A 14,047-nucleotide genomic window follows, 5' to 3' on the forward strand; every position below is an offset into this window, starting at 1 on the left:
TACTTGTTGCAGGGGTGTAAATTGGTAGATGGGAAATAAAAGCTGGGGCCCCTTTTCACTTTGTATGTCTTTTTACTTTTTGATGTTTGAACTATCCAAAAGTTATATGTTTCTAAACATTAAATATATGTTAAAAGCTGGTTTATAAATCACTAACGAAGATTATTTTGGTAAAAGATCAGACACATGTAAATGTGTCATAACATAGGAAGTAACTTACCTTGAAAAAATTTTCTATATATTTGACATTTAAAAAATTGTTATTTAGATCAACTGCAAGCTTTTCATATTCAACAAAACAACACAATCCTGGATTGAAAGGGGCAGAGGAACGTTGAGACTGAATGATACAGCAAGCAGTGACTGTGGAACATTACAGTCAAGACTAAGTAAGGAATCCTTTTGTAAAGCAAGCGACGATTTCTCAGGATTTCTCATGTGTACCTATAATAATATAGGCACACATCATTTTCTGGAGATGTGCTATAAAATACACCAAAAAAATCAGACTGTTGAAAATATTTCTATAGGAGCTTCCCATTTCAAGTAGGCTCTCCTGTTAGACTGCATGGGCTCCAGTTCTGGCTCCAGCAGTGACTAACTAGTGACCTTGACAAGTTTTTAAATCTCTTTCTCTACTGTACTTATATCAGTTTAAAATGGGAATAACTGTAGTTCAGGACTTACTGAGAGAATTCAATGAGATAAAGCATGTAAAACACCTATATCAGAGCCCAGCACACACCTAAATAGTAATGTTATTATTATTTGAAATAATATGATGCAAATTATTTTGTAAAGTGAAAAGCTTTTCTAAAGGAAAATACTTGCCCCATAATTTGTCCTGGGCATCCCAGACATGGGATGGGGGTCAGGATGAAGGATTAGTCTCTAAGGAAAGAGATTAGTTTCCAAGGTGTGCAGTTATTGAATCCTGCAGGCACAGTGATGTTCAGAAGTTGGAGCCAGTCAAACCTAAAAATACAAGAGAGCTATCATTCAAAATGACACAATGGGCATTGTTCAGAGGTCCAAACTGAAAGACAGCACAGGGAGAGATCTGGGCAGGATGAATGGATTTATTGGTCAATTTTGAGAGGTCAAGACTTTGGAGGAGACCACAGGTAGACACTGGATCCAAGAATAAGGTTATTCGTTGAGTTTTGGATATCAAGCTCAAGAAATGGGTAAGAGATATAATTTAGACTAAAAGGATAGAAACAGTGTCTTCAGTTCTGTAACAGGCACGCAGATTTCTAAATCACCCAACCAAGTAATAGTACCAAGGCAGTTGCAAGTTATTTACTACTCTGGTTTGATTCTACTGCCTGCCAAAGGAAAAAAAAAAATCCCCAAACAAAAATAAAAAACAAAAAACAAACCCCAAAAGCAGCTTTCTTTTTATTATGCAGGTAATATCCATTCATTGTAAAAACTGGAAAGCATGGATTGAAAAAATTTTTAACAAAATCACTTAAAGGCCTATCTTCCTAAGATAACATCTGTTAACAGAATATATTTTTCTGACCCTTGTTTTCTGTATATATAAACGTATACATAGATTGTAAAAGTTCTGACTCATGGTGTTTATTTTGCTTTGTAGCCTATTTTTTTCTTTTACATATTACACCATGATTTTTCCACATCAATAAATATCTTTTTGCAGTATTCTTAATGGGTTCATAATATTTTCTTGAATGACTACACCATAATTTATTTAACTAATTCCATTTTTTTGGACACTTAAGGTTTTTGTTTTGGTTTTCTTCATTGTAAACAATTCACAGACGAATATTCTTCAGACTATCAGTTCTTAAAAAGAGTTCTAAAATTTTAACCACTTTTAAATATTACAGTAGAAAAGTGTAATTTCAGCACTTAAGATAAAAAAGTTCTCCCAACATAAGAAAGTACAATTTGAAAACCAAGTTATAATCTAGTCAAATCACAAGTTAGTATTGAATCTACAGTCTGAAAAACAACTACAAGATTTATTTTGCTTTTGAAAATGGTAAATTCCTCTGTGTCAACTGTTCTGTGGCCTGATGTAGTCAACTTCCTATTTTAGTTATGCGCAATCAAGGCAGTTTAAGGCTGATCCTCAATAGCAAACTCTGGGCCCAAATGAAGATTCAAAGAGCAAACCACAAAAATGTACGAATAACAGCTACTGATTTAGAAGACTATAGCATCAAAGTATTTTTAATTCAGGTAAGTGAGAAATTTCAGTGATAGAGGATTATCCTACTACATTAATAGATGTCTGCAATTACTAATTTGTTTTTTCATTTGTTATAATAATATGTACCATTGGCAAAAACAGCCATTCATTATGTCTGTTTGTAGTATAAGACATAAATTTTATGTGAAATTCAGAAATTAACACCAAAGTCTATGTAATCAATTGGTACTCATTCCAAGACATTTGTGTGATACATGCCATCAAATCTCTACCCTTTACTTTACTACTGAAATTTTGTGAACAATCTTACTGTGTTACCAAAGTGACTATTGTCAGGAATGGTTCCCAGGAAGAGGTTAGCAGACTTTGAAGCCTAATGCTTATCCTGCAAGCTGAGATTGAAAAAAGGCTTTAGGTCACTGGAAAAGAACCAGTGGGAAATGGAAAAATACAGAGCTAGCAAGTTAAAACAACCAGTCCAACAGCAAATTCCAATTCTGGACATGAGTAAATCTCCAAGGTAACAGGATGGGAGCACAGTTTTAGCTGTTTCTGGCAGAGGAATACTTGACCTCAAATACAAGATCCAGACCCAAGAGAGCTGGCAAGAATAAAGCCTTAAAAAAACAAAACAAAACCACAACCTCCCCCCCAAAAAAACTAGATTTCCCCATGGACCAACTGAAGACTGATTACCCAAGTTCAGGCAGAAGGTGACAATACAAATAAATTGGTTTCCATGTAGTAATATGGAAAAAAAGTTTGCAGGTGCCCGTGATGAAAATCCAAATTTATTAGTTACCAGTAAGTGTACTGTTAGGTGTAAGTGATATTGAGTATTAAAACGTTCAGGTAAGATGATGTACAAACCGCATTTACCATTTAAGGTATTAATACTCTTGCCAGTCTTCTGGGCCAGATTCCCCCTTGGTTTTAGGTGGGTAAAGTAGCATGCCAGAGACTGAGCCTGTTAATCATGACTAGATTCCATCCTCAGAGATGGTCACTATTAACATTTTGGTCTTATATTTTAGTATATACATGGAACTGGGTGTAAGTATATACACACATACATATATGTAGCATAGTGTACATACTGTATAATCTTTGGGAAAGCTACTTAGCCTTCTTTAAACTGATTTTATTCATCTGCAAAATGATGGTAACAATAGTACACTTTAGAAAAGCTGCTGAGATTAAAAAGCTAATATGATTGTGAAATATACATTTTACTTATCGATGTTAGTGAGTGTCTTCATGACATTAGTTTATTCTTCAAAAATTGTTTTAGTAGGTGAAAGAATTCTATTCTATTATGGACCATAATTTATTCCATTAATCCCACTAATGTGAATGATAAAACCTGGGTTTCAACTTTCAGCCAATTTGCTGACTAGCAACTCAGACAAGTCATTTTACCCTTCTGAGCCATAATTTCCTCATTCATAAAGGGAAGAGGGAAACAAGCTATATTTAGTACCTGTGCTGCCTATATTTTGCTAATATAAACGAAATTAATCATGAACCCACAGTTTTACTGAAGGAATTGAAAAAAAGAATATTTTAACAGTAAAAGTTATACCAACTTTATTGTTACCATTTTTATATTTTCATATGAATAACAACCATTAAAATAGTGTAGAAAAATATTGAAAAGCAAGAACTTCTGATGTATTTATGGTACAATACCATAGACTGCTCTAATGAGCTCAGCATATCCACAAAGCTATGTAGTTTGGAGGAATGTCCAAGCAAAGTGATGGACAGGAAATGGAAGTCTTTTTTCTCTGCAAGCCTACAATTTTCTACAGTGAAAATAGTGAAGGAGGGATGGTCTTAACTAATTTAAATTCAAATAGAAATTTTATATAACAAAATTTCACTCTCTCAATTTAAAATGTATACATTGGGATTGCTTATAAAAGTATACATTTTAGGACGCAATTTAGTTCAAGATTGTCTTTTTACTGCTTAATTTTTAGGGTTGTTAGCACCTATGTACCAATTTGTAGATTTATGCCATGTAATTCCTTCCTTATTAGTAGTGAAAGATTAAAAATCTGTAAAATGTAGCTAACATTAATGATTTTCTTAACAATGTAATGTTCCTCACGCAGGCCAGTGCCAAAGATACAGCATATTTGTATGCAGCAATACATCATCGTCTTGTTGCACTTCAAAGCTTCAGTAAGCAGAAAGATGTCAATCAAGCTGAAAGCCTGTCAGAAACAGTCCAACAATCGAACTGCGAAAGCTGTGATGAGAATGAGGATGATTTCATTCAAGTCACTAAAAATGGATCAGGTAAATAGCTTTTGTTTTGTTAGGTCAGAGGTTTAAAAACGAATTCTTAAGCATGATCCTCATATATTAGGTAGATTTTTTAACAAGTGGAACTGCTCTGTTTAAAGTCGGTGGTGGCTAGAGCCTTAGTTGTTTGGATCTGAGGAGTGGGTTTGAAAATCACTGTCTTCTATAAGTGGTCTTCATTTTATCAAGTCAGCCTCATGGTGATGCCTATGTCATTTGCTTATAAACTGCATAAAAAACTACTACATTGCTACCCTGAAATTAACCCTTCATTTTTATTTATCTTCACTTACTCTCATTTTATTATTGGCTATAATAGGAAGAAATAGAAATACATATAGTGAGTCCACCTGGTACACTTGGCTTGATACCCTGAAAATTCTGGTTATTCTCTTTTTAGAATTTGACTGCTTATAAGAATAACTAGATTGTACAAATACTATTTTCAAGGACCTATTTTGTCTAGGGGAAAAAGTACTATTTCTTTTATTGTATCAAGATTCACAAATAAAGTAAGGTTGAAGTGGAACCAGTGATAAACAGATTGTTAGGTTTTAGTGCTTATCTTGATATATGGATTTAAAACTAATATTCATACTTTGGAGAAAAACAATGTCAAACATAGTAAGCTCAACTTTGTTATATAGATGTAATTATTCCAATAAAGTCATTCAAGTGTTTTCACTAACAGTTTCACTTAGTCCTGAATTCTTGTTTTACAGAGGACTGAGTAATACAATTACAATGATAGTGTGGTAACAAGCATTTTTTTCAACTCTTAATCATTTTGAAATATTAAAGCTGCTTTAATCATACATAACTTAAGAATCTATCAAAGAATGTGCATAACTGGATGAAATATCTTCCTTTGCTTAATATTAAAGCTATAATCAAAACGAAAAATACACAAAACATGCAGATCAGTATTATAACCTGCTTGACCTAGTGATTCAGAGAACTAAGTTAATATAATTTTTCTTGCTACTTTAAGCAAATCTATTAAACAAATGGTTTATTAGTCTCTAAAGCATATAAAATAAATAAAAATTCTTTTATTTTATTATAATGTTTACACTGCCAACAATAAAATGGGGTCTATCAGAGAACTAGTTGGTACACATTAACAATGTCAATTTGAAATAAGGATTAAATAGCAAATTGTCTCACGAACTAATGACACGTGCTTATGATGTCTATATTCTGTTATACTGAATTTTAGGAAAGAGGTGCTATGTAACTATCTTAATAAAAAAACAATGAAAATAATGCAAAGCAAATGTCAATCATATGAACCCCCTTTCCCTTGCCATTTTTTCCCCTTTTCACTTAGTATCTTCTCCAGGAGGCATTAAAAACAAATGCTAAAATGTTATGGAAGCAATAAAAGGTCTAATTTTTTGCACTTTGTTGCTTATAAATTATCTAAATGAGAAATGTTACTTGTAAAAATGTATATTCTGCAGCTTTTATTTCAACGAGTATATTAATATTCATATTTAGTTGCATTCAATATTAAAAATCTACCCGAAATATTGTATAATAAAACCTTTTAAATTTATATCACAGATCCTTCTAGGTGGACTCACAGACAGTCGGTTGCCTGTTCATGAATACTACCTGCTATAAACATGACATCTACAAAAAGAGGGTTCACCCTACTGAAAATACTAAACCACCCTAACTAATGAGAAGATTCTATTCATTCCTTGAAGAGTTTTTATAGAAAAGTTTAAGATATGTAATTTGTTACAATTAACATTTTTATGTTTTACATTTAACATTTTGATTATTGTGCAGAAACTGACAGAATTTAAAAAAATAAATGGACTTCAGAAGTTCAAAATTTATCATTTTTGAAGAAGTTTATTTAGAATAGGATTTTATAACTAATTTGGACGCTTCATCACATTGATGGATATAATACTCAGAATTATAAATTGCTAGATTTGATAAATACCTACCAAAATGTTTATTTTTTTCAGTCACACACTGACCATAAAACAAATATTTTACTAAATTTCCAGAGTCATTTCTTTGAAAAACAGTATAATTGCATCATAACATTTCACTAAATCCTATTTATCTTCTGGGAAATGTATATTTTAATTTTAGCTTTTGGATTTCCTAAATACGATAAGCGTATATATTCATGGTATGAATTTCTTTAAAAAGAGCATCTGCTCTTGGACTTGTATCTGTTGCATCTTGTCAATGCTTGACTCATGGTCAGCATCCAATAGTTGTTAAACGAATAAATAAATATAATACATTACCTATGTATCAAAAAGCATGTATAAGAATTCCAAATATGTTAACTTGTTCTACTTTGTTTTATTTATGTAATTACATTTTCATTAATACTTTTGTAGGTATGGCTGTATAGAGAGAAAAACAAATGTATCATATATAGCCAAATGAATCTTTTTCTTAAATGCTATTATTATAGTAGGCTACAGTAATTTCAACAATTTTGCAATAGAGTTTTGATCCTCTTCTTTGAGATTTGTTTCACAGACACCTCATGAATCATACAAGAAAATTAGTCTCAGTACTTATAGCCCTACTTCATTTTTCAATTCAGTTTTATCACATCATGGCTTCAAAGTGACTTTTGATTGTGACCCCTAAACAATTCTCTGACTAGGGGACAAGAATTCATAATTCCAAAATGTTTCTGAAAATGTTCTGAACAATGACAACATATTTGGAATGAGGGTATAATTTCACTAAGTGATACTTCAAAGAACAATATTCATTTGGATATGCGAATACACACTTTCAAGTTATATTACTGTATCGCCATGCCTGTTATAAAATAATAAAGATATAATATATAAGTATTTATTAAGTCAAATCTCAGCTACTGCCTGAAAGTTTAGCATATGAAAGTTAAATTAACTCTTTTAGATTATGATTTAGTTAGTATAATTGTTCATTTTGTCCTTCCTTATAACTGAGAAAGCGTAACTTAATGTAAGGTAACTACTGAGAGAGGCCCATTCATTCTTCCAGTGATTCTAGAAGAAATATGGCACATAATATCCTTTACTTCTAAATAAAGGAGTCAATGACTCAGAAAATAAAGAGGAAAAATAAAGTTAATGTGAGAGAGATGAAGAAAAGATAGAAGGGAAAAAAGAGACATAGTACGAAAGAAAGGACAAAACAAATGGACAACAGAAACACTTTAAAAATCAAGAAGAGTGCCTCTGATGTGGAACACACTCAGCAAAAAATTTTCATTAGAAACATAACACAGAGAGATATTTGGAGAAGATAATAAAGCACTGGTTCTCTTTTATTGTAAGATCTTAGTTGATGTGGGAACATTGTGATTGCACTATCAATTGCTAAAGTGAAGAAGAGAACAAATAACTTTATTTATGTATTTTGTTTGTTTGTTTTTTAGACAGAGTCTCGCTCTGTCACCCAGGTTGGAGTGCAGTGGCACCACCTCGGCTCACTTCAACCTTCGCCTCCCGGGTTCAAGGGATTCTCGTGCCTTACTCAGCCTCCCGAGTAGCTGGGGTTACAGGCGCCTGCCATCACACCCGGCTAATTTTTGTATTTTTAGTAGAGACGGGGTTTCACCATGTTGGCCAGGCTGGTCTTGAACTCCTGATCTCAAGTGATCCACGTTGCCTCAGCCTCCCAAAGTGTTGGGATTACAGGCGTGCGCCACTGCACCTGGTCATCGTTATCCTTTTGACATGTTCATCCTTGTCACCACACTAAGGTAGAGATAAAGCAGTATCTTCTCAATGCTTGAAACATTTTAAGTTAAATTCATTCTATGATTTTCTTTAGATTTCTCCGCATATATCAATGGAAAAAATTAACTACCTTAATTTCTGATCTATATAGAAATTCCAGTGCAACAAAACCAAATATAGGGTTAGAATATCAGGAAAGCAAAGAAAGAAGTGAAAATTCCCAGATTATGAAATGGAAAAGAAGAACAGAAACATGATATTTAGCTCACAACTCTTTCAACCCGCTTTCTATACACTCCATTATTCTTAGAATTCTTACACAAATATTTAGTACAATTTTGGAGGAATAGTAGAAACATTTTATGACTTTTCCTTGTCCTGTATCTTCACCTAGCCTTCTTCTTTTCAGCTTTCCTATGTCCTTTCTTCACCTTTTATAAGGAGAAGTTGTACAATAACATCAGTTGTACAATAACATCCATTTTCATAAGTTATTTAGGTAGATCATTTCGAAGTATACATTTTGGATTTCCAAAACAGCTGTTTTTAATTAAAATTTAATTAACTATTTATGTCATTATATATCTTTTGTTAAGACAACCTTAACTTTCTTCTCTTTTAATAAGATTTTACCCAACTGTTTACCCTAATTATAGACAATTAAAATGTTCTCTTAAAAATATATTATTTTCCATCCATTACTGCCAAAGCAAAGAACCCTTTTTCGCCAGAATACATCCTATACAGCAGTGGTAACCAACCTTTTTGGCACCAGGGACTGGTTTTGTGGATGACAGTTTTTCCACAGGTTAGGGGGTAGGTAGGGTGGGGTGGTTTTGGGATGAAGCTGCTCCATCTCAGATCATCAGGTATTAGAGTCTCATATGGAGCGTGCAACCTAGGTACCTTGCGCAGTTCACAGTAGGGTTTGCATCCTATGAAAATCAAATGCTGCCTCTGATCTGACAGCAGGCAGAGCTCAGACAGTAACGCAAATTATGGGAAACAGCTGTAAATACAGATGAAGCTTCACTCCCTTGCCCGCCTATCCCCTCCGGCTGTGTGGCTTGGTTCCTAACAGGCCAGAGACTGGTACTGGTCCATAACTCGGGGGTTGGGGACCCCTGCTATACAGGTCTTAAGAGTATTTGAATGTCATAAAAAGAGGTATATATGTCTTCCAGAGAGTCAGAATGTACACGAAGTGCGGGTGGGAAGGATTCTAGGGGTTGGGAATGATATATTTTAAAACCTATGTAAATCTTCAAGTTGTGAATATCACAGTGATATATAATTTTTCCCATAAAATGTTGAGAACAGTTAAGCTTGCTTGAGATATGGCTATCACATGGTTGGTTAGACTCATTTACTAGAAAAGCACACCAGCCTCACCATAGATGGAGTTTGAGTTTAAAACTCAGTAACATTAAATCCATGAATGCCAGCAGTTTGGTTTGGGAGGGTGAGGTCGGTAGATTGCCTGAGCCCAGGAGTTCAGGACCAGCCCGGGCAACACTGCACAACACCCCATTTCTACAAAAATTTCAAAAAATTAGCAGGGTGGCTGGGCGCGGTGGCTCATGCCTGTAATCCCAGCATTTTGGGAGGCCGAGGCAGGCGGATCATGAGGTCAGGAGTTCTTAGGACCAGCATGGACAAGATGGTGAAACCCCGTCGCTACTAAAAATACAAAAATTAGCCGGGCGTGATGGCACGGCCTGTAATCCCAGCCACCGGGAGGCTGAGGCAGAGAATTGCTTAAACCGGGAGGCAGAGGTTGCAATGAGTCAAGATCATGCCACTCACTGCACTCCAGCCGGGATGACAGAGGGAGACTCCATCTCAAAAAAAAAAAAAAAAAAAAAAATTAGCAGGGCATGGTGACATGCATCTGTAGTCCCAACTACCTAGAAGGCTGAGGTAGGAGGATCGCCTGAGCCTGGGAGTTTGCAGCTGTGTTAGCCATGCAGTGCAGTGCCACTGCACTCCAGTCTAGGTGACAGAGTAAGACCCCGTCTCAAAAAAAAAAAAAAATTTGTAAACTATTTTTTTACACTGGAAGGAAGAATTATTGAAATGATTAGCCAATGTTTAGGCTAATCAAGACTTGATAGGGATAAGTTTTCTAACAGTATTACCAAGATTTCTTAATTTGTACCAATCTAGTGGATATAAAATATTATTTCACAATGATATTATTAGTATTTCTCTAATTTCTAATAATGTTATCTTTTCAAGTATTTATTCACTGTTTGTGTTTCTTCTAAAAAATGCCTGCTAACGCCTGGGGTGCGGTGGCTCACGCCTGTAATCCCAGCATTTTGGGAGGCTGAGGTGAGTGGATCATGAGGTCAGGAGATCGAGACCATTCTGGCTAAGACAGTGAAACCCTGTTTCTACTAAAAATACAAAAAATTAGCCTGGCATGGTGGCACACATCCGTAGTCCCAGCTACTCGGGAGGCTGACGCAGGAGAATCGCTTGAACTCAGGAGGTGGAGGTTGCAGTGAGCCGAGATTGCGCCACTGCACCCCAGTCTGGATGACAGACCGAGACACTATCTCAAAAAAAAAAAAAAAATCACAATTTTTGCAAAGCTAATTGTGTCATTTTCTCCTTTGGTTCCTCCTAATATATGCAGGATAAAAGACAAGTTCCTAAGCATGGATTTAACACTTTTCATTGTCTTTACCCTTGTCTACCTCTCTAGCCTCACTTCCCAGTGTTGTCTGCCTCTCTCTAAATTCTCTAGAAATTCAAAATTGCTAGTTCATAGCTTCTATGCATTTGTTCATGGTGTTTCTTCTGTGGAATTTCCTTCTCATTCTTGCTGATAATGGCTAATATTGTATTCATCATTTAAGGCTTAGCTCTTCACATTTCCAGAAAGCCTTGTCTAACTCTTCTTAGGCTGACTGAAGACCTGCTCCTCCAAATTTCTATAGCATTCTGTGTATAACTCCATCACTGCACAGACTTTAGGCTCCTCAAGGGCATGGACGCTTTTTATCATTTCATCTGTAGCACCTAGCAGGATGCCTGGCCTACAGTGACACTCAAATGTAATTTAATCTCCACGAATGTGTGTTACATGTGTAAGATTTAAGAGACATTATCTAAAAGGAAACTAGATAAGGATTGGAAATTCAGGAGAAAGATCTGGGCTAAAGACGGCAGTAATAGCTGAGGTCATGAAAGGGGCTAATATTTGCCAGGTGTGTACTGTGTAGTGGGCACAGTGCTAGGCATCCGTCATATATTCACAATTTTACAAGGTAGCAATTATATTTTATAAATGCAGAAGTAGGCTCAGGAAGGTTAAACAACCAGTTTAAGTTTCACAAAGCTAATAAACAATAAAACTGGGATTTGAACCAAGATCCTTCCATTACACAACACTGAATGAACTCAGGAATGTGTGTGTGTGACAGAGAGAGAGAGAGAGAAGGACAAAGAAGAGGCAGAAGAAGAGACAAGGAGACGAGGACAGAAGACATCTTGGAGATGGGTTTAGGAAGAAGTCAAAAAGGGACATAGAAATGGGAGAAACACTGTCAGGGACTGGTGTGTTGGGAGACAGTAAAAGATTTCAAGAAGAAATGATAACCATTCCAAATTCTTCAGAAAGATCAAGCAATTAAAGGACTGAAAAAAGTATTTTGAGTTCCAACAATATCTTTTGGCCACCTTGGAAACACTAGTAATTAGCAAAGTAGTGGGGAGAAGCTAGTGTACAACAGGTTGAGGAATGACTAGGAGGCAGGGATGTGACAATGATAAACAAGACTACTCTTTGGAGAATCAGCTATAAAGGTAAGGCAGGCAATATGTAAAAACCAAGGCTTAGAGGTTGTTTTTTAAAGAAAAACTTTAAAGATGTCATAGACATGAGCATATTTAAATACTGAAGAGGTAAACTCATTTGGGAGGGAGAATTCAAGATACCTGGGAGAGGATGCCTTCAGAAAGCACATTTTTTAGGAGGTGGAAGATGATATGCAAAATAACTATGGACAAAGGCCTATTCCAACTGAGATGTCAATGCATATGTTTGTAGCTGAAGTGAGAGAGCCAAAAATCTGGGTTTTTAATCTGTGAAGTGGGAAGAAATGAGGTCTGAGATTTCAAATATGAGCAACAAAACTCCGACTTTGATCCCAAACAGTTTCTCCCTACTCACTTTTTTTTTCTGTCCAATGGATCAATTAACATTCCCCTATTCACCCTGGCCTCAAACCTAAGTGTCATCTGTGATTTCTCCCTTTCATTCCCTTCCTAATATCTAATGAAGTTTAAAATAGTAAGACTACAAAGGAGTCTGAGCATAGTTATAGATGTTACCTCTAGAAGTTCAGGTTATTAAGGTTGTTACACTACACGTCACTATAAGCAGCTGCTGTGAGGCAAAGTTCTTGGTGAGAATGGGTCAGTGGCAGAACTTTACCAAGTAAACACCTATCGGGCTTCATTGTGCATGCTCCCAGTCCAATACACTACCTGGCACACAGCAGGCACACAGCGGGAACCAACGAATGAACGCTGGTGCTGGTGGGCCCGTGAGGAGAGTCACAGATTCACTGAATCGATTTGGACTTGGTAGAACCTTGGGGTCACCTAACCTCCTTTTTACAGATGAGGAATCTGAGGCCCAGAAAGATGAAGTAACCTGCCCAAAGTCCAGAAGCGACTTAGCGCCAGGACTACAAACGAGCAAACACAGTGCCAGGGGAAGGGCATCTAGGGAGCTGCAGGAATTGAACAGCAGAATGTGCACTGCCATTTGGTTTTCCCCTTACAATGGGACGTTTCCTTCTGTTCTCATCACACCCCAGCCCTGGTCCTGGTCCTGATCACTCCTTGGGTCATTATCCCAACAGCATCCTGTCCTCCTCTTCTTGCCTCCCAAGCTACCCAACATTCCCAAGCCAGATCAACAGTCATCAAACATTGCTTTAACTCACTCCATTCCAGTTAAAAGCTTTCAAATAATTCCAACCTATAGGACAAAGTCCAAATGACTAACATTCTTAACCCCGCGCTCTAGTCCTGCCTACTTTCAACCGTCGCTCCTCGTGGAGAAATGCTCCATTCTGCCAGGCTCCCCTACCCATCATCCTCCAAGTTCCTTAGGCCTCTTCGGGGGGCAGCGGGGCGGGCACTGGGTCCCACGCCGAGAGGATTTCGTGCCAGGTCACGCACACGGTGCAGCAGGAGCCGGGTCCCCCTCCCCAGCCCCCAGCCCGGCCCTGGACACACCAGCTATCACACGCCCTGGTCAAATGAACCAACGGGCACGTGGTCGGCCTGCAGAACAGAACCCGAGCGAGGACATGCCCGGAACCTGCCTTCCCGCCAGTGGCTCAAAACCCCACCCGCAGGCCCCGCGCCGCCTCAGACCGGAAACAGCTGGATTCCTCAGAGCGGCGCAACCGCCTAACAGAATTCTACCTCTTTCCCGGCCGCAGCAAATGGCGCGGCCCCTCGGGATCCGGAGCCGCCGCGGGTTCTGATTGGCCGATAGAGTTAGCCTGGGGGCGGGAGAAGAGCTACCTCAGGGAAGCTTGTGGAGCTAGGAGGTCGCCCCCGGGCGGCGAAGCGGCCATTACGCAGGCGTGAGTGAAACGAATAAACAAACAAACAAAACCCACTAGCCCGAGGTCTCCATTTCTTCCCCGCCCACCTTTCCCCCGCGTGGGGTCTCCGGTTTCCCAATCGCCACGCTTTCCCCGCCTTCGTCAACGTCTGGGTACGTCCCCCTAGCCGCGCTGGCCACGCACGTCCCGGCACTTAACCTCTGCCCGCCCGGCGCGAAGTTAGAGGCCGGGGTTGCGCGAGCGGCGCG

General features: G+C 37.6%; 2 protein-coding genes across 3 annotated transcripts in view; both read left to right on the forward strand.

Moving 5' to 3' along the window:
• RANBP3L (RAN binding protein 3-like) overlaps window positions 1-6,764 on the forward strand; it is a 52,476-nt gene extending 45,712 nt beyond the window's left edge. The window contains 4 exon segments of the mRNA XM_012002366.1: window positions 269-389; window positions 2,069-2,211; window positions 4,300-4,486; window positions 6,059-6,764. Of these exon segments, the coding sequence (XP_011857756.1) occupies window positions 269-389; window positions 2,069-2,211; window positions 4,300-4,486; window positions 6,059-6,102 (495 nt within the window). The 3' untranslated portion in view covers window positions 6,103-6,764.
• A 6,871-nt stretch (window positions 6,765-13,635) lies between these two features.
• NADK2 (NAD kinase 2, mitochondrial) overlaps window positions 13,636-14,047 on the forward strand; it is a 45,456-nt gene continuing 45,044 nt past the window's right edge. For both annotated transcript variants that reach the window (XM_012002367.1, XM_012002369.1), the window contains exon 1: window positions 13,636-13,817. The gene's annotated coding sequence lies outside the window, so the exon portion shown is untranslated. The remainder of the gene's footprint in view (window positions 13,818-14,047) is intronic.

Source organism: Mandrillus leucophaeus, unplaced genomic scaffold, assembly GCF_000951045.1.
Source record: "Mandrillus leucophaeus isolate KB7577 unplaced genomic scaffold, Mleu.le_1.0 Scaffold684, whole genome shotgun sequence".
Taxonomy (NCBI): domain Eukaryota; kingdom Metazoa; phylum Chordata; class Mammalia; order Primates; family Cercopithecidae; genus Mandrillus; species Mandrillus leucophaeus.